The 27405-nt window shown below is 40.5% G+C and overlaps 1 protein-coding gene across 1 annotated transcript in view; it reads left to right on the forward strand.

The window, feature by feature from the left end:
- Positions 1-27405, forward strand: part of CEP164 (centrosomal protein 164) — a 92872-nt gene that overhangs the window by 16933 nt on the left and 48534 nt on the right. The window contains exons 5-10 of the mRNA XM_044669602.1: positions 6535-6690; positions 9086-9214; positions 9837-9914; positions 21927-22313; positions 23045-23119; positions 25033-25116. Coding sequence (XP_044525537.1) covers positions 6535-6690; positions 9086-9214; positions 9837-9914; positions 21927-22313; positions 23045-23119; positions 25033-25116 — 909 coding nt within the window. The remainder of the gene's footprint in view (positions 1-6534; positions 6691-9085; positions 9215-9836; positions 9915-21926; positions 22314-23044; positions 23120-25032; positions 25117-27405) is intronic.

Raw genomic sequence — 27405 nt, forward strand, 5'->3', positions numbered from 1 at the left:
GACTGGGCTAGCTCAGAAGTGGAGTACGTCAGAGCTCCCATGTGATCTGGAATGGGAAGGGAACACAAGTAGCCCCTAAGACCCATTCTTTAAGTTAAAAAGAAAAAGATTTGATGATCACTGTATAACTATCATAGCATTGTGTTTTTTAATTCAAATAAACTCCTCTATTATTTTGTTTTTTCTGACGACATGCCTGAATATAGGAGTGGGCAGGAGCTATTTTTTTCTCATTTTACTGACAGGATCTAAGGACTGTGGTTACTTTGAAAAATCACTAGTGTAATAGTAACTAGAACTTAGCCCTTTTTTTATACCCAGGCCAATGGTCTTCCCATAAGACTTAGTTCCCAAAGAATATAGATGGGACCAGACAGACAATCAGAAAATGGGATAATTAAATCACCTTGGCAGTGAGAGGGAAGAACAGTCCTAAAAATCAGTCTATTTATTTACTTAATTCAGTCAAGATGTAGACATTGGGTTTCAGTCATCTCTCATTTCTGCCTGATTACCTTACTTTGGAGTCTATAGCATTTTTTCCTCAGTCTAGTGTTGACTTTTCAATGATGTGACTTTTCTGTTTGCCCTTCCTTTCCCAAGTTACCCATTCTAGGACTTCACTGTATTACTGTAGTTACCTGTCAGGTTTGTTGCTCCTCCCCATTTTGGGGCACTTCCTCTGCCCAACCCCTTTCAAGTTTTGGGTATTCCTGAATTTTTTTTTAACCTATCAGATATGATACCAAGCTTTTATTCTTTTAAGAAAAAAGATAAAACATGTTGTTTTGAAACTGGCATTAATTGTTCTCTTTCATAAAGTATTGAGTATTCTGGTGGAAGGTGATACAACAACAAACATAAATCAAAACCCAAGACTGTGAGGTAATTACTTTAGTTTTGGGAATGGAGTGGATTCTGTCCTGGCCCAGGTTATCTTTTTTTTTTTTTAACACTTAATATCTTTATTATTTTAGGCAATAATAAAAGAAATAATAACTGGCATATTTACTTAACATTTTAAAGCTTGCAAAGTGATTTCAGCACATTTATGTATATATGTTTATACAACTTTTGATGAGGTTTTAACAAGATAGTATATACTATATGTAGTAGCATAAGATGAAATCCCTATTGTTTTCTCTCCTATATTGATAATTTGGAGGATTACCATAAACAGTGCAGGGTATCCCAAAAAATCTTAATGCAATTTTAAGCTTTAGTGACTGAATATAGAGTCAGAGTAGTGCAGTGGATAGAGTGATAGACTTGTCCCAAAGATTTGGGGCTGTTTTCCACACAACTGTGGCCAAGTCATTTTAATTCTCTTCTGGCCCAGGTTATCTTGATCACCCTCTCCAGACAGTTTCATTTTCATTTCAGGAAAGTGAGGAATATTCCCCTCTCCCAGGTCTGCCAGTCTCCTGCTGGTTGTTAGGGCCCTGCTTAGCACCTTTAGACCCCATTGAGTGTGATTTAGAGGAGACCCATCTCACTACAGTGGGACAGTTTTCCTCAAGTAGGGTGATCTCATTTCCATAATGCCAAAGCATTAGATAGTCATGTCATGGCGGGGAGGTGGGTAGGTCTTAAGTTATTTTCTCCCCTCTCCTCAGCCTTCTGAGAGATGCCAAGTTTCCTTCAGGTAGAACTTCATTTTGAACCTGGGCCCTTAAAAGCCCAGAGATAAGCTTTTCCAGATTGATAATTGGTTTTTAGCTTTTTTTTTCCCAGCTTGGTTAGTTTCTGCCAAAGATTCACAGGGGCCATAGGCTGGCTTGCTTAGAAATAAGGTAATATGTATAAGTTTGAAGTGCCATATCTTACTTTTCTCTACATGTTTATATTGCCTGTTTAGGAAACACAGCCAGATCAGGGGATCCTACCTTCTGCCTCCTTCTACTGTGGTCCATCCCCCCTCTCAGCATCTGGGCTCACTTGCTTGGACCTAGAACAGGAGATACAGATGAAAAGTGAGGGCTCCTTTAGGAAAGGGAAGGGCATGTGCATGCTGGGTGACAACCCCTGGCCTATCGTGGGTGCCTTGCCATGCAAGCTGCAGCCTCTATCCAAAAGCCAAGGTCCCCGAACTCACCAGATCTTTGATGATGTGGAGAAAATCTTAGGCAGAGTCTCAACCCCAGGCAAGACAGAACTAGGTGACCAGTTGGGCCTTGAGAAGCCCCAGAAGCTGACAGAGAAGTTTTTCCTGGGCTTTTCAGACCCTGAAGTAGAAGAGCTAGAAATGATGACCAAGCATCTGAAATCAAGTACTCAGGGCCCTGAAAGCATCAGACCTTTCCAAGATAGCCCAGAGATGTTAGAAAGTAGGAGTCAGTCTTCTACCATCTCAAAGCTCTCTGAAGCCATCAAGAACCCACAGGCAAAAGGGGAGCAACTCTGCTATAACCCATCCAAACTTGGCCTGACTGGCCCTAGTGGGGACAAAGGCAGGAACCTGGTCCCCTCAGCAGGCCCAGGAGATGTGGCCTCCCTGCCTCCCTACAGTTGTGAGCACTTGTTGTCTGGCAGGAAGGGCAAATTGCTTTTGATAGATAGCAATCCAGCTGAAGAGCTAAACCATCAAGAGATCTTTGAGGAAGGTGTACTCTTGGGTAAAGGCAGGAGGAAAAGAGAGCCCCAGAGACTGTGGATGGGACAAGTCTCTGGGCTCCTCAGTAGGAGTGACCAAGAGAGCTGCAAGGAGTCTGAGTTTAGCGACTCTGAGGTTCAAGCCACCTCAGCTCAGGAAAGACTGCAAGGCCACCTTCTTGCTCCTCCATTAAGTGCAGATATAGCGCCACCCCTTGTGCAGATAGCAGCAGCTCAGAATGTCCTTTCAGAGAATATCTGTGAAAGTATTCCTCTTATCAATGAAATCAGGGAAATCTCCCAGCCTCTGGGTCATCCAGATGAAGACAGGAAGCCCAGCGTCTCTGAACCTGACCTGGAGAGCAGTAGCAGTAGCAGCAGTCTGGCTTCTCACCTGGGCTCACAGGTCTTGGGTGAGGTGGACAACTTTTCCTGGGACTTGCAAAGCTCCCGGGGGTCAGAATTGGCAGTGGGCCAATTAGGAGCTGGTCTTCGGGCCCAGTTTGCCCACCCTTTTCTAGAGTCCCAGTTAGTCCATACTCAGAGCTCAGCAGATGATCGATCAGAGAGTGAAGGCTACTCTGAGGACCAGAGATTCTACCAGCACATCCTGCAGATGGTCAAGATCTCTAGACGGCTAGAAGGCCCTCTGCTGGCTGAGGGCATGCAGGAGATGCCGTGCAAGGACATTGCTAGTATGGTCTGTCGTATGGCAGCAGGGTCACCTGGGACACCCAGCGAGGGGGAACAAGAGGAGACCAAAGCCACTGAGGGAGAGTCAGGGCCCATGGCTTGGGCACCAGAACTACTCCAGGATCCAGAGGCAATAGACAGTATCCCTGAAGGGGATGGGGCTACTCAGCAAATCCAGCCGCAGCCACCGAGCAGGTCCCCCAGGCAGGAGGAAGCTGAGTTGAGTTCCAGCAGAGGCCTGGCTCCAGAGTCAGGGACAAGGCAGCTTCTCAATCAGGTAGGCTTCTCTGCAGGTATGAGTTTAGGAAAGGGATATGTAGGCATGGTGGCTGGGGGAAGAAGGGCTTAGGCTCAAAACTGTTAATAGGTTTTGAATCTAAATGTATTCATTTGCTGGTTTCCCATCAGACTTCCCTCACAAAATGTTATTTCTCTGCCTGCATAAAATAGGTGATGTGTTCATGGTGTCTATCTTTTTCCTCTGGTCTCCCATGAGATGACAAACAAGGGTCTCTGGGATTCCCTTTCCCCAAACCATAGTTCTTAGTGGTACCACCTAGATTTTTCGAAGAGATTCAAGCAGGGTGTGGTCAAAGGGTAATTGTTACTACTGGCTCCAGGATCCTGGAAAGGTATGGTTGGTATATTCCCAGGATGTGGGGAACCTTTGCTAGCAGCTGGTCACTGTGGGACTCTAAATGATTGAGATGGGAAAGAGGAAACATTTAAAAATTGTTTGCCCACGTCAGAGCCTCAGATAAGTTAGGTCACTTGTCTGATAACACATAAAACCAGAGAGTTAGTGTTCTCTAGGCATACTTGAGAGCCCAGAATCTTCCATCCACCCCTAATTATCTTAGTTTTCTGCATCAGAAAATGGTATGAATAGCCTCCTCCTGGTAGACTCTGATAGCTGTAGTTTGGGGAGACAAAGAGGAAGCCCTTCTTTTCTGGTTTCATGGGATGTTTGCCTCCAAATCTGAGAGACTCACACTAGTTCAAGGAAGACTTAATTCAGAAGAGATCAAGTAGACTAAGTCTATGGTGCAAAGTGGGGTTGAATTTTCTCTCGTTGCTGCCCAGCTGTGACTTCACCCAATTGCTACCTCCGGTTTCTAATTGCTGGTATGCATTAGTGCTCCGTTAGCAGCTAATAACTACTCTAGGACTATAAATATCAGATAAGCTGCAGATTATCCTGAAAGTTTTAATTAGCCCAATGGCAGCAAGTTTATCCCCTCTGAAGGACAACTCTACCCAAAGCCCCATACTCATAGTTAATGGCCATCTGTAGAACATAATTAGCTAGGGGCCAAGAATGTGTAATTTCCCTGATAACCACTGATTTGGTAAAGGCTTGGGAGAACAAAGACCTCAGCGTGCCTGTCTCCTTCCCCCAATCCCCAGCACGATAGCAAATTACCCATGTTAGGAGTCTGTAATTTTCCATAAATACAACATGGGGAGAATTTTGCTTGCTGACACACTGGAACTGATTGGAGGGACTGAAGCCAGGAGGAACATGCCCAAGATTGCTCTCTAATCACATCAGGAAAAGCTTTCTTATGTACTTTTTTACTCCCCTACCATGAGATATCCTGCAGCTGGCTCACCTGTTAGGAGCCCAGGTTAGTTCTCAAGTGGCTTTTTTAGGTTATTTCTTTAGATAAGTCCCTATTGTCTTTTTTATACAGAAATGGCTTCTCTACTAAAGAAGGCACAGATTTTGGTCCCTGATGCTTCAGTCCTTGGCTCCCTAAACCAAACCTGTGTGGGGAGGAAGAACAGAATTTGTCTGTTATGTCAGTTGTCTGGGTTCTCTAAGCTGGACTTTTTCTGCATCTGCTCTCTGCTTATACTCTTTGCACATAGAAGGCCCAAACAACCAGGAAAAGGACTAAGGATTTTAAAGAACTCTTTCTATGTTGTTACAACATTGCCATTTAAAAAATCTTTTTCTTGGGGCAGCTGGGTAGCTCAGTGGAGTGAGAGTCAGGCCTAGAGACAGGAGGTCCTAGGTTCAAACCCGGCCTCAGCCACTTCCCAGCTGTGTGACCCTGGGCAAGTCACTTGACTCCCATTGCCCACCCTTACCAATCTTCCACCTATGAGACAATACACCAAAGTACAAGGGTTAAAAAAAAAATTAAAAAAAAAAATCTTTTTCTTGACAGGCCCAGGTACTTGTTTTTCCTATAATGATGATGATAATTTTACCTTCCAAAGATAACCATTGAAAAAATGCATTCACATTTATTAGTTTATTCCTTTAGAATTCCTTTAGAATGAATAGTCAGTAAGCATTTATTTAGCACCAGCTACATGCCAGGCACTGTGCTAAGTGCTGGGGATACAGAAAAATCGAGGTGCTCACAGTCCGTTGGGGGAGACAACATGCAAACTACTACGTACAAATCAGCTTCATACAAAATAAACAGCAAATAACAGAGGGAAGGCACTAGAACCAAGAGGAATTGGCAGTCATTGAGCTAGGAGGGATCAATTCTTTATTTGACCATTTTCTATAAATTGAAGAAATTGAGACCAGAGAGTTGTTATTTGCTCAAGGACACATAGATAGTAACCAGCAGGACTAGGGGCCAAGTTTCCTCATTCCTTGTCCGCTGCTCTTTCCAGTATACAACAGTCTTGTGAGGTTGGCAGGACTAGTGGTCTCCTCATTTTGCAGGTGAAGACATTGACATTCAGAGATGCTAAATGCCTTGCACAAAATCACATGGAAAGTAAGGGACAGAGGCATTTCTGACCCCCTGGGCCTTTTGACTCCTAGTCCAGAGTTACTCCTGCTAAATTATGCTGCCTCCCTGGCCCTTGGCTGGCATTTCTGAAAGCAGGAACAAGCAGCAGGAAAAGAACAAATAAGCCAGCTCATCTCTTGTTTCAAGTAGAGAGATCACAACCCTTTTGTATGGTTTCTTTTCCATATTCCTCAGTCAGCGGAGTGGAGAAGGTTCTCATTTTCCCACTTGTTGCTTGGAAGACCCAGGTAGTACTATTTAACACTGACCAGCAAAAGAGGTAAGGGCCCAGTAAATCAGCCTGTTATTTTTTTAATGTTCTCGACGCAATGTTGATTTCTAAATGCCATTTTTCATTAGCAGCTACTGAACAGAGGTAATTTAAATTTGAGGGGGCAGAATGTAGATGTTTTATTTTTATATTTGTCTCCAGCATTCCTGGAACCATGTGATTTATTAGGCAAATGACAAAATGTTTTGTGTTGCCTAGGCCCTGGGTTCTTCCTTAGCCCCAGTTCATGTACCCCTGGGAGGCCTTGCTCCATTACGTGGTCTCATAGATACATCAGCCCCAACCTTACGTTCATCCATGAGTATCAACTTGGGAAGCTCAATGGAATCCTCTCAGCCTGTGGAAACTGCCCAGGTAAATGCTCTCTTTTCCTTCTACATGATTGCCAGGAGCAGATGGATGAATTAACTCAACCAGTAGTTCCTCCTTTGTACTCAGTACCATGGCAGATACCATGCAGGGAAATAAGAAAAATACAGGACACAGTCTGTGCCCTCAGAGAGCTTATACCTTAGTAGGAAAACAAGACAAATGCATGTGAAGCAATTGGGAAATAAGACTATCTCACAACGTACTAAATTGTGACTTCTAGACAGTTAGAAAACAAAACAATATGGCATCCAATATATTGGATGATACAGGCAATAAGTGCAATAGGAGTGGGAGGAGAAAAAGGGCAGCGAGGGGATGTAGGCTCAGCCTTGAGGGATGAATAGTAGGATTTGGATGGCAGTGAGGGGTCAACTGTTCTAGAAGGCAGTGACCAGGAGGTGAGGATGACTTTAGTATGTTTGGGGGACAGGAGAAGACTTGTAAGGCTGGAGTGGAGTATTTGAATGAGGAAATGTGAATAATAAGACTATCTGTATAGGGAAGGTGAAGAATAACTTTGTAATGCTAAGAGGAGAATTTGGACTTTATCCACCCTTAGGGAACCAATGTAAGCTGTTTATTTTTTTTAACCCTTACCTTCCAACTTGGAATCAGTACTAAGTATTGCCCATGGTCACACAGCTAGGAAGTATCTGAGGCCAGATTTGAATCCTGAACCTCCTGTCTCAAGGTCTGGCCCTCTATTCACTCAGGGTCCCCTCCACCCCCCAATGTAAGTTTTTAAGTGAGAAAGTGACACAAATAAAGTAGTATTTTTGGGATATTAATCTGGTGGTGGTGTGTGGGATGAATTGACAAGAAAGAACAAAGCTAGAGAAAACTATCCTAAATTGATTTAGGATGAATTTGCAGGAGAGATCAAGGGCCAGGGCACTACCTAGGAGGCTGTGATAGTAATTTGTAAATAGATATGAGGTCATGAAGGTCAGGGCTAAGATGGTGGCAGTAGAGTTGGAAAGAGAGGGACAAATTGAGGATGAAAGAAAAAGCATTTATGAAGTACTTACTCTGCCAAGGACTGTGCTAAATGCTAGGAATATAAATTCAAATGTGAGACAATTTCTGTCCTCAAGGAGACAAACCATATAATACAGTGGTGGTCATGGAGGGGTGTTTGTGTTTGGAAAGTTCCAGGGAAGCTGAGTAGAGCCATAGGATCCAACATAAGACCAATAGGTATATCATAGATTGACATATTTGTTCCAGCATCATTGGCAATGTTGATTGAATTATAGTTTCAGAGCTGGAATGCCAGAGTGGGGAGTGGGTCTAGTATGTGAAAAGGTAGCTCAGTGAAGCTTGGCTAGAACTATCTAGACCAGTGATGGGCAAACTACTGCCCAGAAGGCCAGATGCAGCTCCCTGAAATGTTCTATCTGGGGCAGGACATTATTCCTAATCTGACGAATACAATGAGTAGGATACAATACAATCAAACTCAAAAGAGTTGCCTTAGAAACAGACTGACAGATGAGCGTTTCCTTTCCTTTGGCCCCCTCTTTGAAAAGTTTGCCCATCACTGGCCTTGACAGAGTGGGAGACACACTAGGAAGAAAGAAATTGTAAGATTTATTTACTGTGGTTAGACAAGATTAGTAAAGAAAAGAGAAGAATTAAAGGTGGCTTCACAAGGTTGTACATGGGAGGAAGTAGGAGAATGTAGATGCTGTTAAGGGAAATGAGAAAAACGGATAACTGGATAGGAATGCCGATTACAGGGTTAGGGAGATGTTTTAGGTTTTAGAAATGTTCAACTTCAAGTAATGATATACTGTCAATTGGAAATGTGGGCCTGGAGATCAGGAAGATTTTGGAGTTATCTACATAGACATAGTAGAGGAAAATCACGAAGCCAGGGAACACATAGTCACCACTAGGCATAATTCCTTACTCACCTCCTTGATGTTATGTCTTATACTGGATGGAATGAATTAGGTGGCTCAGTAGATAGAGTCAGGCCCAGAGACAAGAGGTCCTGGGTTCAAAGCTTTCTTCAGATACTTTCTAGCCATGTGACCCTAGGCAAGTCACTTAACCCCCATTGCCTAGCCTTTACCACTCTTCTGCCTTGGAAGTGATACTTGGTATTGATTCTAAGATGGAAGGTAAGGGTTTTAAACAAAAATAAAGGATTGGGGAAAGAGCACCAAGGAAGGAAGGTCTCTGTGGAATACTTAGTCTTCTTAAGAGATGTCTTGCATCTAAGTTGTATGGGGAGAATCTATGCAGCAGGGCAAATTTTGATCAAAGATCTCACTTGGGAGGCTCTTGGTCTTTTTCATTCTTGGAGTTTTGACTCTTAATTCTCTTTGACCTATGGGTACTTCCTTCTTTCTCTCTCTCTTTTTTTTTAAAGCTTCCACAAGGCCCCAAGACTTCTCCCCACACCAAGAGTCTCCTGGGCTCCATCCATGAGGAGAAGAACCCTCTCAGCCTGCTGGCTCTTGGGGAGGAGACCAATGAAGAAGAGGAGAGTGATAATCAGGTAATACAGCCAACCTCTCCTTGTCATGAGACATCTGCTGGCCCAGACATGAGCAACCTTTTGAGCTTGGTGTGTCAAAATTTGCCAAAAAAACGAGCATAACTCAAGTGGTGTGTCACTTCAAGAAAAAAAATCATAATTTCGTGATATTTATAGTTTAAATAACAAAAATGTAAAATTGTAATATATAACTGTGTTTAATAAATCAAAAACTAATTATTTAACTTACCTGCTTTGTGACAGTTGTTTTGGCCTACAGACCTCTGGCACAGAGTGTCTACACTACCCTACAGCAAATGTTTTATCCTCGACACGTGTCCCCATACTTTTCTGTATGCAGCTGTGTGTCATCGAAAATGGCTACATGTGTCAGTGCTGACATGCATGCATAGATTTGCCATCAGGGTGCTAGCCCATTGTTTTTATACTATTCTCTTCACAAGAAGAACATGAGAAGTAGAACAGTGAAGAGCAGCTGCCATTTGCCCAAGACACATCGTTGCTTATCTCAGACAGGGGTTTGAGTGGGGGATTTAGAAGTTCCTGTTCCCCCCTTTCTTCCTCTTGTACTTAGTTTGAATTGGTCAGGGTCCTTAGATCTTCTGTTCACTCTACTTTTCAGAGCCTCCGAAGCACGGCTGGACTCCTCAAGAATCTACACCTGGATATTGGGGTTCTGGGGGGCAATTTTGATTATGAGGTAAGAGTTGGCATTTTTTGCAGACTGATTTCCAATTTGGCCCACTCCTTCCACAGGACCTTTGTGACATGCTGGATGTGTGCCTGGAGGAAAGATCATTTCTTCTCAGCCCTGTCCAAGTGGTAGTGATGGAATGGTGGAGGAGGATGTGGAGAAAAGTGGACTAAGTGGAGGAGAATTTTCATCCATTCACTCAACAAATATTTACTTAGTTCTTCCTATGTATGAGAAGAGAGGTAGCATAGCATAGCAGGTAGAGCAAGGAAGACCTGAGTTAAAATCCTGATTCTGACAGGATCACTATGTGACCCTGGGCAAGTCATTTTAATTTCTTAGTGCTTTAGATAGGTGCTCAGATTTGAAGGTGCTGACCGCCATTAGTAGAGGATGTCTCTCTCCAGGAGCTCCCTATTCTGATTAAATCATAGTTTTAGTATTTTATATATGTATATAAAATTATATGTAATTACAAATGTATGTGTGCACATGTATATACAGATATGTATACACATATTTATATGAATATTTGCAGGTACATACAAGCATGCATACATGTTTGTAACATACTATGCTGATTCCTCAGGGGAATATGAAGATGATTGAGTAGTAGTTCTTTTTTTTTTTTTTAAACCCTTAACTTCTGTGTATTGGCTCTTAGGTGGAAGAGTGGGCAATGGGGGTCAAGTGACTTGCCCAGGGTCACACAGCTGGGAAGTGTCTGAGGCCGGTTTTGAACCTAGGACCTCCTGTCTCTAGGCCTGACTCTCAATCCACTGAGCTACCCAGCTGCCCCTTGAGTAGTAGTTCTTAGTAGTTCTCAAGAACCTCAAAGAGAGCTAAAGGGAGGAGGCAAAATGTGCTTTTCTGTTAGAAAGGTTACAGATAAAACGTGCAAAGTTTAGTGGAGAGGTTACTCCCAATTTTGTGTCAAAGGGCAATCAAGAAACATTCTGTAGAGATAGCATTTGGGTACATTGAAAAATGTTTTAAGTTTTCACAAGTGGAAATGGCATGTGAGGTGGAAGGAATAGCAAGGGCATAGGCACAGAGGTGGGAAAATTTGGGCAGTTTGAAGACTGGTAAGTAGTTCAGTTTTTCTGAGGCATTAAGAAAGGTAAGGAAAGACTAGATAGAGGCAGAGAAACTGGTTAAGAGGCTGTTATCTGCATAATGGAAGATTTTTAAACTAGGTTAAAAGCAATGGGAATGGATAGGAAGGAACAGAACAGATTTGAGAGATTGAATTAAGATAAATAGATTTGGGCAATTAATCAGATGAGGTGGTGTGATTACATCTAGGGAGAGCTATGGTCAAGAATGACTCCAAGGTTTGGTACCTTAGGGAAATAATATGGTAGAGTCAGTGACCGAACTTGGGGTGCTTACTGTGTGCTATGAATTGTGCTAAGTGTAGTAATAGAGAAAATTAGGAAGGACAGAAGTAGCATCAAATTGGAAGTCAGAGGACCTGGATTTGACTCTTGCCCTTTTATTCTGGGCAAGTCACTTGCCTTGTTGGGGGGCCTCAGTTTCTTAATCTCTAAATGAGGGAATTAGGTTAGAAGATCTCTTATGGTCCCTTTTAGTTTTAAGTTTCATGAATCCAGGGAGGATTTGAAATTTGAGGTGTTGGAAGGACATCAAGTTGGAGAGATTTTTTAGCAGGTAGAGCTGTCTGTGTAGAAATGGTTCTCAGGAAAGAAATTAGGATAAGAAATGTAAATGTGGGAGTCGTTTTCAAATGTGATTGTTGTAATTTTGGGAATGGACCAGTTCTCCAAAGAGAGAAAGATTGTAGAGAAGATGAAACTTTTGTTAATGCCTTTATTTTAAGGGAATGAAAGAAGCAGAGAAGGAGCAGAGAGGTAGAAGGAGAACTAGAATTAGCAGAGAAGAGGGCCATGGAAATGGAGGACAGAGAATTTAAATCAATGTGTGGTGATCACTGTCCCTCCCCTTCCACTGTGCTCCTTTTCGCTAGTTATTTTTTGTCAACTAACAAACTGCCTTTTGTCTTTAAATACTTCCCCTAAATACTTCTTCCGTTTTCTTGCACTTAAAAAAAATCCCGATATCCCACCCACCCTCCCCAAGATACTGAGTGTCTGGATTCGGGATGAGTGCTCTGGTCCTCTAGGACCTTCCTTCATGCCTCCTTACATGCCAGTAAGAGTACTAGGCATATTCGTTACTCTTCACCATCACTTATCAGCCATTCCTTTGACACTATTTCAGAAACCTCTTCTCCTTTGAAGTTCTTTCCATCTAGATCTGTTGCCCTATTTTGATCCTTGTGGCTATTAAATGACTCTCAGGTCATTTTCTCTTCCTTCTCAAGTAGTTTACCACCTGGTTCAGTCATCTATCCCCTGAGCCCTTCCCTCATACTTGGGGCCTTGAATACAGGTGCTGATAGTTCCTCAAACACCCTCACCTTCTAGTTAATTTCCTCAACTCCCATCATCTGAACTGTTATTCTATATCCTCTATACATATGGATGGTTTTGATCTCATCATTACTCATAATTATTTGACTTCCATGTTCCAAACCTCTGAAATTCCTTTTGCAAAAAGTAACCTTTTTGAATTTGAAGGAAAAAATTCTATTGATATCTTTTGTTTTTTTTTTACTACACTTTTAGATCTATCCCTCCTACCTCTGCAGAGAGCTATTTCTTGTAACAAAGATTAAAAAATGAAAACAAAACTACAGTTAGGTAAAATTAACACATTGACCCAATCTGACAGTGTCCCTCCGAAACTACCTTGTATTTAACTACTTTATATATTTTGTATTTATTAACTTTATGCTAGATTTATTTTTACATGTATTTATCTCCCGTTAGAATTTAAGCTTATTTAAAAAAATATTTATTTTTAATGTCCTTCAAAGTTTTGTTTCAAATTCTCTCCCTCTCTGCAGTCCATCCCTTACACATTGAGAAAGCAAGAAATATGAGACCTGTTATATATGTGAAGTCATACAGAATAGATTTCCATAGTAGCCATGATGCCAAAAAAAAAAAAAAAAAAAAAAAAAAAGAAAGCTTCAGTCTTCACTTGTAAGCTTGTTTTGAGTAGGGATTGTTTCCTTTTTATCCAGTGCTTAGCAGAGTGTTAATTACATAGTAAACACTTGTTGATTCATTGCTCTATATAGTTTGTGATTTGTATCCATGGACACCTACCTCTCTAGTGAATGGAAGGAAGTACATATTCTCATCTCTTTTTTGGGGCCAAACTTGGTCATTAGAATTAGGTAACATTCAGTTTCTGTTTATGTCATTGTCTTTTCCATTTTGTAGTCCTTGTGATTAGTTTTTCTGGATCTGCTTACTTCAGATTGCATTAGTTCATATGTCTTCCCATGTCTCTTTTTATTTTCATCTATTGTTTCTGACAGCATGGTAATATTCTACTGTATTCATGTAACAGAATTGGTTTAGCCTTTCTTCAGTAGATGGGCATCTACTTTTTTTTTTTTCCAATTTTTTTGCTACTTTGGAAAGAAGCACTAGAAGTATTTTGGCATAGATGAGATTTTTCTTTCTGTCTTTGACTTTGTTGGGGTATATGCATAACAATGGGATTTTTAGTTATAAGGATGTGAGCATTTTAATCACCTTCCATGTACAATTCCAAATTGTTGTCAAGGATGGTTGTACCAGTTCACAGCTCCTTAGGTAGTGTATTGGCACATTAGTCTTTCCACTGCTCTCCCAACAAAGACTGTTCCCATCTTTTGTCATCTTTGCCAGTTTGCTGGGAACTTGTAAAACCTTAGAGTTGTTTTGATTTGCATTATTTGTTAGTGATTTGGAGCAATGATCCAAAATGTTGTTAATAGTTTTTAATTCTTCTTTTGAAAACTATTTTTCATATCCTTTGACCACATTCATTGGAGAATGATTCTTTATACTATTACTTCTTATCCTGCTATCTCTCACTTTCCTACACTTCTCCTAAACTATTTATTCTCATCATGACCTCCACCTACTTCACCCCTCAGTGCTTTATCTGTCTGTCATTCCTTTTCTGGCTTTACTTTTCTCTTTTTAATAATTTCAACCAGTTAAACTTTATGCTGCCTCCTCTTCTTAAGATCCTTGTCCCCTTGTGTTGTTGCCAGTCATCCTTTTACAAATTTCAGTCATGGGTTACCTCAATCATTAGTCTTCTCTGGTCTTATTTAACAGGCGGCTACTAAATGCCTCCAGAGGATGTTAAGTAGCCTGGTAGACTGGATCACTTACAAATTTATATTACCTGTTCTCACCTGGGTCCTCATTGCTGCATGTCAGTTCTTTTTTGGTCTTCTCTCATTGACTCCTTTTCACATTTCCCACAGTGACTGTTCTAAGCCTTCTCTTCTTCTTCTTCTTCTTCTTCTTCTTCTTCTTGATTTAAATATTTTATTTTTTTTTTTAGGAAAAATTTCCATGGTTACATGATTCATGTTTTTACTTTCCCCTTCACCCCCCCCCAATCTAATGCACATTTCCACTGGTTTTAACATGTGTCATCAATCAAGACTTATTTCCATATTATTGATAGTTAACATTGGTGTGGTTGTTTCGAGTCTACATCCCCAATCATGACTGCATCAACCCATGTTTTCAAGCGGTTGTTTTCTTCTGTGTTTCCACTCCTGCAGTTCTTCCTCTGAATATGGATAGCGTTCTTTTCCATAAATCCCTCCAGATTGTCACTTTGGTGGCTCTGTGGAGGGTGGCTTGGAGTGGGAAGATACCTGAGGCAGGGAAGCCAGTCAGGAGGCCGTTTCAATTGTCTAGGTGAGAGGTGATGAAAAAAGGTGACTGTGTGGGTAGCGAGATGGTCTTAGATTCTAGAAATGCCACAGAGATAGAAGGGACACAATTTGGCCACCAGTTGGCTTTTTAGTGCAAGTGAGAGCAAGTAATCAGGCGTGACATGGAGGTTGGGAACTTAGGATGACAGTTGCTTTAGAGCGGTGAGTTTGGGAGGAAAGATAAGGAACTCTTTTTCAGATATTTTGAGTTTCAGATGTCTGTGGGGCATCCAGTTTGAAATGGCCAATAAATAGTTGGCAAAGTCAGAATGGAACACTCAGACTGGACCTATAGATCTGGGAGGTGACTGAGTGGAGGTGATGATTAAACTATCCCCTTTGTTTCTCTTCTATTCATCCCCTGGCCTCTCACCCTTTCTCTGCCGCCTATAAAAATGTCAACATTTCCTCTATCCTTAAAAAGCTTTCACTCGATCCTGTCATCCCCCTACGCTAGCCTATATTTATTTCTCTTACCTTTCACTACCAAACTCCTTGGAAAAGTTGTTTGTATTTATTGTGCTTACTTTTCAATCACCTATTCTCAGATTTCTGTCACATGAGGAGAATATCTGTAGCACTTACATCACAAGGTTGTTGTAAGAGATAAGGTGTGTAAAGTGTTTTGCCAAGTTTTTTTTTAACCCATATCTTCTTAAATCAATTCTAAATATCAGTTCCAATACAGAAGAATGATAAGAGGCAGTTGGGTTAAATCCCTTGAACTCAGAACCTTTTGTCACCAGGCCCGACTTACTGAGCAACCTAGCTGCCCTGTTTTTGCCAACTTTAAAGTGCTTCATAAAATGTAATTTAATTTATTTGCCTATATCTGTATTATTTCGTCAAGCTCTTTGAGGGAAGGGATTGTTTTATTCTTGTCTTTGTTTTCACGTTGCCTTTAGCATAGTACTTTGTACATATTAGATGGACCTTTAGCAATTATTTGTGGTATAGGATTCAATCTCTAATTCTTTTTTTGGCTTAGTACTGTTTACTGGATGTCTCTGAACTAAAACTCTGGGATGGAAATGATACCCAGACAGATTTCCTTACCAGGAGTGGGTGCTTGATCATTACTGTTATTTGACCTAATGAAGACCCTGGTGTATGCTGACTGGAATTCCCTTTGGGTTTTTTGTGTATTGATAGTTACTTTATACCTGAGCTATGGAGTCTCTTAACAGATCCCTGATTGTTTATTAATTTCCACTTTTGATTAAAGATTTTTTAGAATCATTTTATCTTAGAGCTGAAAAAGCCTGCTTACATCATCTGTTCCATCCCCTTCTGGAATTCAGTTCACTTCATCAAGATTTTATAAAGTGCCTACTACATATCTTTAAGGAGTGTACATTCTCCTGGGTGATAGGATGAGAAAATAACGTGTACAGATAAACTCAAAACGTATACACAAAGTAAGTACTTAAATAAAAAGTAATTTCAAGGAAGGCGAGTATTAATAGTCAGAAGAATCAAAAACTGCCCTGTGTAGGAAGGAGGAGGCACTTGAGCTAAGCTTTGAAAATAACTAGGAATTCCAGGAGATAGAGGTGAGTAGAAAGCATCCCAGACTGGGGGATCCCAGCCTGTATCCAGACACATAGGCAGGAAATGGGAAATGTGTCAAGACACATAGGTAGGAAATGGGAAATAGCAAGTAGATTGGTTTATGTGGAATTCAGAATTTAATCTAGAGGGTGTTAACATTCATACATGTGCCTATGTACATTCTTAGAAGACTTTACATGAAATCAGCCTGGGAAGATAAGCAGGAGCAAGTTTGGGAAAGGTTTTACATGTCAGAGAAGTTTGTCTTTTATTCCAGAGGCATTAATAGCTTCTTGAGCTGGGGTTTCCCAAGAGCCCATTATAAATGGGCAGCCTATAGGGACAGCTAGGAGGCTCAGTGGATAGAGTGCCAGGACTGAAGTTGGGAGGATCTGAGTTCAAATATGACCTCACGTACTTCCTAACTGTGTGACCCTGGGCAAGTCACTTAACCCCAGTTGCCTAGCCCTTTACCACCCTTCTGTCTTAGAATTGATACTCAGACAAAAGGGTTTAAAACAAAGGAGCAGCCTAATGTGACATGTAGAGATGTGAAGGAACTAGTAGCTGTAAGTATCTGATAAAGGTGAGGGGATGTTAGGCCCATTGACAGAGACCTGTTTACATTCTCCCTTTTGCCTTCCTTCTCCCAACCTATACTCACTGTTGAATTTCCACATGCTTCCCAAAGGAAAAGAGGTTGTGTTTATGCCACAGAGAGTATATACCATGGAATGAAGAGCCTGCTCTCCTAGGGTCTTTGTCAGTTGGTGGTGTTGATAGTTGAAGGATTGGGGAAAGAGAACTGCCTAGGTTTGGACCTTTGGAAACTAGTGGACCTTTCACTTTCCCCCCTTTCATTTGCTATTTCTGAGTATAGGGAACTTCCAAACTTCAACTGCACATTGGTCAGTTCTTCCTTTGACTGATGGCGATCATTTCACATGTCATTCCATGAGATGGCAGTAGGAAGGCAGCAACATTCATTTCTCTCTCTCTCTCTCTTTCTCTCTCTCTCTCTCTCTCTCTCTCTCTCTCTCTCTCTCTCTCTCTCTCATTTTCTCTCTCCCTCCCTCCCTCCTATCCTCTTCTCTGTTGCTTATAGCTCTCCCATCTCTAGTCTTCTTACAGAATCAAAAGGAAAAGATTCATGAAATAGATGTTGGGAATGAGTGTGAGAAAGGGGGAGACTTCAGGGTAAGGGGAGTGGATGGCATGTTGAGTCAGTGGAAATCCCATCAGCAGATCTGAGTTAAGGAAGCTAGGACTTTGAAATAACAGGTGATGTCATTGTAGTTTGAAGGTGCTAACAACACTGGGGAGAGGTATAAAGAATTCAGATTAACTGGACAGGGAAGGAAGCAAGGGAAATAAATTGGACTGACTGGAGGCCCAGGGAGAAAAAAGAAGGCTGCTAACACTCAGGATAGCATCTATGCACAAACACTTTTNCACACACACAGCTCTTCTATCTATTTCACCCTTCATTTATCTTCTGGATCAGGAAGAGTTTAGTGGCAGCTAATGTATGACTCATGGCTCCTGAGTCTCTTACAACCCCCTTTGGGTATCATGGGTGTCACCATATGTAAGAAATAAAATTTAGTTATTATAGTTATATCTTTAAAATATGTGGCTGCCAGGAATCAACAATTCAGGTTGATTCCGTAATTAAATCAGACCCAAGTCAGCATCGGGTTGAGGAGTTTATTTACAATCAGGAAGGTGAGTAGGGATAAAGAGAAGAGGGAGGTAGAAGACTAAATAAATGAAGCTGTAAGCCGCAAGGCCCAACAGCCGGATAGGCAGAGTTTAGAATTGGCCAACTAGGCCAAGGAAGCCAGCCTAACTTACCCACGTGACAATACAGAGTGTAATCTGTCTGTGGTCTCAGGAGATGCTTCTTCTTCCAGTTCCACACGGCAACTCCTCCCACAGGAAGTTCACTCACTTACTTAAAGAGAATGTGTCTTTCATCACTTCCTGTGGTCCACCTCTAATTCAAATGGACAAATGGCAGTTTCTACATTGATTTGGACTGCCCAAAGGGCAGTCCCTTATTCTTGATTTGTTACTTATTGTCACGTGTGGGTAACTCTCTCCCCTCCCCACTAAGGGAGGTGGGAGTGACATCATTAGCACGCCTGTGTTGAGTAGATTCTTGACTATTAAATGGGATCTGGCTAATTCTATTTACACACATATAGAGTCTTTATTTAGCATTGGCTTATTAATAAGTTGTGGAAGCTACAAGTAGTACCGTTGGGGTTAGTGAACAGTTATTATCCTTAGATGAAAAACACCACATAAGTTCTTAGTTCCTTTTTTATGTTTGTTGTTTAATTTGCTCTCCAGTGATTTTTGCTTCTTGTTTGATTGAGCATTCAGGGCAGAGTACTACAAAGTCTTAAAAACCTCTCATCAGAGTTGTTCAAATCAGTGGCACAAGCATGTTAGTGTGAATGTTTTATGGGATGAAAACTACCCCTTGCTCCCTCTGCTGTCAGTGTGAGCCCAGGAGAGCTTGAGCTGGCCCCATTTCCAAGTGGGGTTTTTACTTTCATGCTGTGATTGGACCTGAGGAGTTTCACTAGAGGCAGCCAAGTGTAAGGATTGTGTACAGGAAATAGTGCTGGAATTGGGCTTCATCTACAGCATCAAAATTCAGCATTCTGCATAGGATGGTGTCCAGGGAACCAGGGAGTGCATCCTCAGCTGCCATAGTAGAAGGGAGTCTCTGCCGCCTTTTAAAATCACAGATTCCAAATTCAGATTTTTTTGACTAATAAGAACAAGAACTGAAAAGAACCCACAGTCCTAGGTCTTTGCATTTTTTCTCTAGAAATAAAACACTCCCTAAACTTCTCAGTAAATAACTAACCCTGAACGCAGCAATTAAAACCTTGAGAGTTGATTTTCCACTTAATGAAACCCTTAGTCTCATATATTCTAGGTTTGAGGATCTTTGGTAGGTAGATGCTACCAACGAGTCTTGGCCTCTCTCAAGTTTCTGGAATTTCTTTAGGTGTAGCCTAAGAAGCCCTTACTCAGACCTAATAAATAAGAATTGTTGTTTTTCAGTTGTCGATGTCTTGTTTGATTTTTCATTACCCTATTTGGGGTTTTCTTGATAAAGATACTGGAGTGGTTTGTCGTTTCCTTGTCCAGATCATTTTACAGAGGAGGAATCTGAGGCAAACAGGGTTAAGCGACTTGCCCAGGGTCACATAGCTAGTAAATATATGAGGCTACATTTGAACTTAGGAAGATGTGTCTTCCTGATTCCAAGCCGAGCATTTTATCCACTTTGTCACCTATCAGTTATTGTGCTGTCCAATTACTAAAGATATGCTAGATGAAAACAAATGTTTTATTGATGTCTTTTGTTTTCATATCACAGTAATTTCCTATCCTCCCCCTCAACTCACATTGAATCCTCTCTTGTATCAAAGGAGAATCTTTAATCACAATGACCTCTTGCCATGACTATATTTCACAATGTATGTACCATTACACATACCTAATACTCCTCTTTCAGCAAAGAAGGGAGAGGTATGTTTCATTATCTGTTCTGGTGACCAAGATGGGGCATATAATGTTGTTCATTGAGGGCTGTCTTTGTTTCAAAAAGACATAGGTTTAAGGGTGAGCTACTTAACTTTTCAGTTCTCCCAAGCAGCTTTCTAAAATTGTAAGTTATAGGTTACTGTACTGATCTTTGTCATGGAGAGAGTTCCATATTGGGAGTTCCTCATATTGATGAAAGGTATCTCAGAATATGTGAGTTGTAAGGAAGCTCAATGGCCATCTGAGCCATCTAATCCATGCATTAAATATAATGTACTGTGCAAAGTATTGCCCACTCTTGGCTTGAAAACCTTCAAGCAAGTAGAACCCACCACATCTGGAAGCATTAGAGGAAGAAATGGGAAAAAAATAGTTATTTTTTTGAAAATTTTTTTATTTTTATTTTTTAGAATGAGCTGTTATGCTCTTTTTTGAAAACCTCATTTTTGTTCTCCTCATTTAGCTTTTCCTCAGGCTTTTACTTGGTTTTCCTTGGTTTTTCCTTCCCAGATTCCTGCTGAGGGTTGGGACCAGAGTAATATAATGGAATATTATTTAGGTGTCCAAGTCTTTGATTAAATGTATATTAGACATTCCAGTCCACTAGGTGGCGAAAAGTCTCACATTCAGGTCAAAATCCACTATATTTTATTAGCTGTTTCCCCACTACTACTCAAGATCCCCTTGATTTGGGTGGTTTAGTTTGTTTTTACCATACACTGAAGTCTTCCTCCAAGATTTCAGTGTCGTTTGGAAGTGACCTTGGTTTCTTAGAGGCTTTGCCAGTATAGCCCAAATTCTGATAGATTTGCTACTATGACTAGAAAGGTACCAAGTACTGGTCCATTGAGACAGAATGAGGACCAACCTAGTTTGGCCCCAAGATGTTCATCACCAAAGGGTTGACCACTTGGTGATGAGTTGTTTATTTATTTTTTTGCCATACCATCTCATAAATGGATGCTATGGTCTTTGTTAGTGAAGGTAATACGCATACTAAGGAAATCCTGGCTCTCTCAACATATCTCTTAATTTTACATGGTTCTCAGGCATTGTATTTTCTAAAATTTTGACTTTCAAATCTGCTTGTTATCTTCTGTCTCAGAGACTGGGACCAGGATGGGTGTCAGTATTGCCATGGTAGCTTTCCCTTTATGGTAGAAGTAATCGGTGGTGAGTATTGCCTGAGATGAGTGAACCCACATTTGTGGTCATCATTTTGAATGACCCACATTTTTATGGCAGCAGCATAGTCTAGAGACTGGAGGCACTGTCCCAAGTACCTAAGCTGAAAACCTTCAGACATTTTTTTGACTTTCTTCCTTATCCTCCTTCGTTGCAAATAAGTGCTGAGTTGGGTCAGTTGTCCATAATATCTCTCACATCCATCCCATCTTCTCCATTCCTACTTCCATTACCATAGTTCACACCCTCATTTCCTCTCACTTTGAGCATGAAATCTCTCTAGTTTGTTTTATATGACTGTAAATCACTGTAAGTTCTCTCCTGATAAAAAATTTTCATTGGTTTCTTACTGTCTACCAAATAAAGTTGAAATCTTTTGGCCTAGCTTTCAGTGTCCTAGAATCAGGTTTCAATTTACCTTTCCAGCCTTTTTTCCTACTATTTGCATTTTTACACATTTTAGTCCTTAGCCAAACTTGACTGCTGAATATCACCCCTCTGCCTTTTCTTATCCCAAGCTTGAAGAAATCTCTTTAACCCTCAAGATTCCATAGTTCTTTGTTTCTTTTTTTATATATATAATATATAGCATATATTTTATATAACCATGTTATCGTGACTATCTTGAAATGTATATCTTGATAATCATTTGTATACTTGTACCGTTTCCTTTATTAGACTCTAAGTTCCTTGAGGTACACAGACCATGTCTTATTCTATATATTCCCTATAGTCTTTGGTACTTAGTAAATGCTCAATATAAACTTGTTGAAGTATTGAAGAAATATAGCTCACTATTGATAGAATTCACTAGACTTTTGTTAAGTAACTTAATCTCTCTTTGCATTTCCTCTGGATGGGTTTTTAAAAAAACACACATTTATCTACCTGCTACTTAGGAGTCTCCAAGAAGCCAAGCAGAAGATAAGAAGGAAACATCTCTGGGTTCAGATGTCCCCTGTCCCCAGACTTCTGACAGGCACTCCAGCCGTGATATAGATAGCAGCCTGGGCAGTGCAGATGGTGAAGGCCAACGAGGGAAGTTGGCAAGTGCTTACCTCCCAGGCAAGGAAGATAGTGAGAAGGGTGATCCTGGGGCCTCCCGGCTGCAAATGAGCCAAGGAGTAGACTCAGGGACTGGTGAAAATACTGGAGCAGCCAGCAAGAAATCATTACAAGACCCAGTTGCTGTTGGAGAGGTGGGCTTTGAGAAAGAAGAGGTACTGAATGTACTAGAGAAGGAGTTGCCAGAGCTGAAAACAGAGAGCAGATCGGATGTTAATGAAGTAAGTCTCCTTCTCATAGGCAGTTGCTGCCTGTACTCCCTTGCTGCTTTTGTAAGCACTCTACAAAGTCTCAGTCCCACATCTTTATTACCAATGCAGGAAGCTCCATTTGCAGACCTTCAATAGACTGTCAGAAACAGCTACAGAGCCAACACCCTTAATTGTGACAAATATTCCCAGGGCCCTGTAGGGCAGTAAAATCCTGAACCAGGCTTTAAACCTGCTGGCACTGGAAATTCAGAGCAGAAGTTGTTTTTTCTGCTAGCACCTCCAGGGATCTTAATGCTCTGTTTGTCTTCTGCTCTCTATTTCCATTGTCTTTTACATTCGTGGTTTGAACCCCACCCCCCAAGTCTCCATCCTTGCCCACCACACCTGGTTGTCCTTTTCCATAGTCTCAGAGACATTTTTCTCTTAATTGTGTCCTTGGTGATTTGAATTGAACTGGAGGTGGATAGATTCATGCTGGATCTGCCCAGCCAAAATGTGGAGAGTGTGGCAGTTACTATGGAGAGAAGGCATATAACTATCTAGATCATTTAAAGAGGACAGATTTCTTTTTCTTTTGAGCAGGAATAATCTGTGAAGACCAAAATATATGTGCTTTCAGTGTGACTGAATTGAATTTCATGGATAATTACAGAACCTTTCTCTTGATTGTGTTAGAATAGCTATAACTCTTTTTGTAATATATTTCTTTATGTGATTTTTCTTTGTGTGTCTTCTCCCAGGAGTCAGAGGTCAGTGACCATGTGCAAGAGTTGCAGTTCTCAGACCATTCTAATCCCAAATCATTTCTTGGCTTGGTAAGTCAATTATATAGAGAATCACATGCATGTCATTTTAGTTACTTTCTGGCATATCACATCCACCTGTAATTTCAAAGATAGGGCTGCTCATTTGTATAGTCTTGAAATTGGGGTGGGGGGGGTCAATCCTAGAACTTTATCCAGATTGATTCTACTCTGCCCATTAGAGATTCTTAGTGTTTTCTTCCTCCTCCTCCTCCTCCTCCTCCTCCTCCTCCTTCTCCTCCTCCTTCTCCTCTTCCTACTCCTCCCCTCTGTCTTAGAATGGTTCTAAGGCAGAAGAGCAGTAAGGACTGGGCAATTGGGATTAAGTGACTTGCCTAGGGTCACACAACTAGGAAATGCCTGAGGTTAAATTTGAACCCAGGATCTCCTGTCGCCAGGCTTGGCTCTCTGTGTCCACTGTGCTACCTAGCTGTTCTACTGTTTTCTATAAAGGTAAAGTTTTGTGTCAGGATTTCATCACCACTGTATTTCCTTTTAAAAATAATTTTATCAGTATCTTTTGTTTTTAATGAGGCTTAATTATTTTTCTTTCTTTTCCATATTTTACTACACTTGGTCTTAGCTAAAAGACTGAGCAGCGATTATAGTACCTTAATTTCTGAATAAATCCTGCTGCCCCTCCTTCCCTCTCTACCCCGTGAGCTTTCCCTTAAAACATAATTAAAAAGGAGGGGAGGAAACAGTAAAATTAACTGAAACATCAGCTGAGCCTAAGCTTATATTCAGTGTTATATATTCATAGTCCACTCCCTTGGCAAAGAAGGGAGAGAGGAGGCACTCATATTTTCTCTATTTCTAGACTTTCTACCTTGCTGCTTCTTGGTTATTTGACAGGCATCTTCACTTAAGGGGAGAAGTCTGTGAAGTTTTATTTTTAGGTAAGAAAAAGCCAAAAAAAGAGCTGTGAGGTTAGGAAGAAGGACAGAGGAATGAAGAGGTTTGAGCCCCTGTAGCTAACTGTCCTAAAGGCTTACAAAGACAGAGAGTACCTGGGGAAATCTAGGGTAGGATCCAAGCCAAAACAGAAATATCACCAAAAGAGAAAAAGACTCCAGAAAGCTAAAAGTAGAATGCATGGGGCCAAAATGCCAATGGTAAGTATGGCCTGGGATGAGTAGCCATATCAGCAAGGCCTGAGGAAAAATGAACCTGGCCTTTTTTAAAAAACAAATTGACAGGGGCAGCTTAGGTGGCTCAGTAGATTGAGAGCCAGGCCTAGAAATTGGAGGTCCTGGGTTCAAATCTGGCCTCAGAAACTTCCTAGCTTTGTGACTTTGGGCAAGTTTCTTTGCCCTCTTTGCCTAGCTTTTACCACTCTTCTGCCTTGGAGCCAATACACAGTACTGATTCTAAGATGGATGGTAAGGGTTTAAAAAAAGAAAAAAGAAAAAAAAATTGCCCTTGTGAAGGAGGATGCCCTCCAGCATCTTTGGGTTGAGGGTAGAAAGAGCTCTGGGCGTCAGGACTGGAGTCTTGGCTGAGAATCTTGTTATCATTGCTAAGGGATGAGTTCTTATTAGCCTGTGGTCAGGTAGCAGTCCTCTAGCTATTAAAGAGAAGCACTCCAGACTGGGAGAGCAGTGTGTGTGTGTGGGTGCCTGTGGGCTAATACCTCCCAGAGAAAATTGGTGTTGGGTCTGATATCTAAAATAGTTGCTTTTCACCATCTCCAAGAGCATCCAAATCCCTTTGTTGAGGTTAGGGATTCTTCTGTCAGTCCTTGAATCCTGCTTGTGCTTCAGGAGGAAAGGGATGCAGCTGGGAAGGGTTTTCCCTTAACTGAGTGGGGCTCTGGGCCCCTTCCAACCATCATGGAGAACAGTGAGCATTAGGGTATGTAGTGGAGTAGTCCCCTTTGGTCTCTCTGGGTTAGGAATTCATTCTCTTATCTCCTCTGCCCTTAGGACTTTGGTTTTCGAAGTCGGATCTCTGAACAACTGCTGGATATAGATGGATTATCCCCAGCCCTGGATGGACCCAAATGGGAGGTGAGTTGAATTAAATGTTGGACCAGGAACAAGTGGGGCTCATTCTGCCCATCACAACAGAAAAAGTCTGAAGACACATACATATTCTGCACCTTTGGATTCCCAGTTTTAAATTAATTAATTTTCTTCAGTATTGTTTTATTTTCCCCCACTTAAACATGTAACAACAATTTTAGGCATTCATTTTCTAACTTTTTGAATTCTACATTCTTCTCTCCCTTCCTTCTTCTCCTTCCCCTTCCCTGAGACAGCAATTTGCTATTGGTTATATATGTGCAATCATACAAAATGTATTTCCCTATTTGTCTTGTGAGGGAAAAACTCATGAAGAAAATAAAGTGAAGAATGTTCTGTTTCAATCTGCATTCAAATTCCATCAATTCTTTCTCGGGAGATAGATAGCATTTTTCATTATAAGACCTTTGGGACTTGGATCCTTATATTGCTTTGGGTCTTGGATCATTATATTGCCGAGAATAGCTAAATTGTTCATTGTACAATATTGCTGTTATTGTTTACAATGTTCCCCTGGTTCTGCTCACTTCACTCTTCATGAGTTCATGTAGGTCTTTCCAGGCTTTTCTGAAATCCTCCTGCTCATCGTTTCTTAAGGCACAATAGTATTCCATTACAATCATATGCCCTACTTGTTCAACAATTCCCCAATTGATGGATATCCCCTCAGTTTCCAATTCTTTGCTACTCTGGAAAGAGCTGCTATAAATTTTTGATACAAGTAGATTCTTTCCCCTTTAAAAAAAAAATTTCTATGGGATACAGATATAGTGGTGGTACTGCTGCTTGAAAGGATATGCACAATTTTATAGCTTTTTAAGTATAGTTTCAAATTGGTCTCCAGAATGGTTGAGTCAGTTCATAACTCCATCACCAGTGCATTGGTGTCCCAATTTTCTCACATCATCTCCAGTATTTATACATTTTCTTTTCTGACATATTAGCTGATCTACTAGGTATGAAGTGATACTTCAGAGATGTTTTAATTTGCATTTTTTCTAATCAATAATGATTTGAATTCTCACTTTTGGAAAGGAGTGTGGGCAGGAATGAAAGCAATGTTTTCTTGTATGTCTTTGGGGGCTAGGCTTAATGTTCTTTTCATTTACATTTTTGTATCATTTCATTGATTGCTTTCCTGACTGCTTATTTTGTGTGCATCTTTCCATAATTCTTTGTATTCATCATATTTGTTGCTTATTGCAGAACAGAAATATTCTACTATATTTATATACTACAATTTCTTTAGCCATTTTCCATTTGATGGACATCTATTTGTTTTTAGCTCTTTCCTACCACAAAAAGTGCTTCTTTAAGTATTTTAGTACTTATGGAGAAGCTTTTTTTATTGTCATTGATCTTCTTGGGATATAAACCTAGTGGTGGAATATCTGGGGTCATTTTAGTCACTTTATTTGAATGATTTTGAATTGCTTTTCAGAATGGTTGCACCAATTCACAGTTCCACACAATGTATTGGTGTATTTATCTTTCTATAATCCCTTCAACATTGGCTGTTTCTATTTTTTGTTATCTTTGCCAGTTTACTGGGTGAATGGTGAAAACTCTGGGTTATTTTGATTAGCATCTTACTGGTGCTCTCTACAAATCAATTCTGAGTGATTCGTAGAATTCATATTGTTGTTGATAGTTTCCATTTCTTAATTTGAGAACAATTTGTTCATATGATATGACCACTTGTCTATTGGATAATGGTTTTTGATAGGATATTAAACTTTTATCAGAGATATTTGATGATAGTAGCTAAATCTTTCACAGTTGATTATTCTTACAATCTTGAATATTCTTAAAATATTACAAAAATTCTTACGATGCTTACAATATTCTTACAATGTAACAGAATTACAATACAAAATTCTTACAATAAGAATAATCTTACAATACAATACAATATTCTTAAAATATTGCTGTTACCGTATATAATGTTCTCCTTATTTTGTTCACTTTACTTTGAATAAGTTCATATAAGTTTTTCTGGATTTTCTGAAACCATCCTGCTTGTGATTTCTTATAACATAGTAATATTCCATCACAATCATATGCCACAGTTTGTTCAACCATTCCCAAATGATGGGCTTCTCCTTAGTTTCCAATTCTTTGCCATCCCAGAAAGAGCTGCTATAAATATTTTTTGTGCAAATAAGCCCCATTCCCTTTTCTTTGATCTCTTTGGGATATAGGTCTAGTAGTGGAATTGATGGATCAAAGGTTATGCATAGATCCAAATTGTTCTCCAGAATGGTTGGATTAATT

Source organism: Gracilinanus agilis, chromosome 3, assembly GCF_016433145.1.
Source record: "Gracilinanus agilis isolate LMUSP501 chromosome 3, AgileGrace, whole genome shotgun sequence".
Lineage (NCBI taxonomy): Eukaryota > Metazoa > Chordata > Mammalia > Didelphimorphia > Didelphidae > Gracilinanus > Gracilinanus agilis.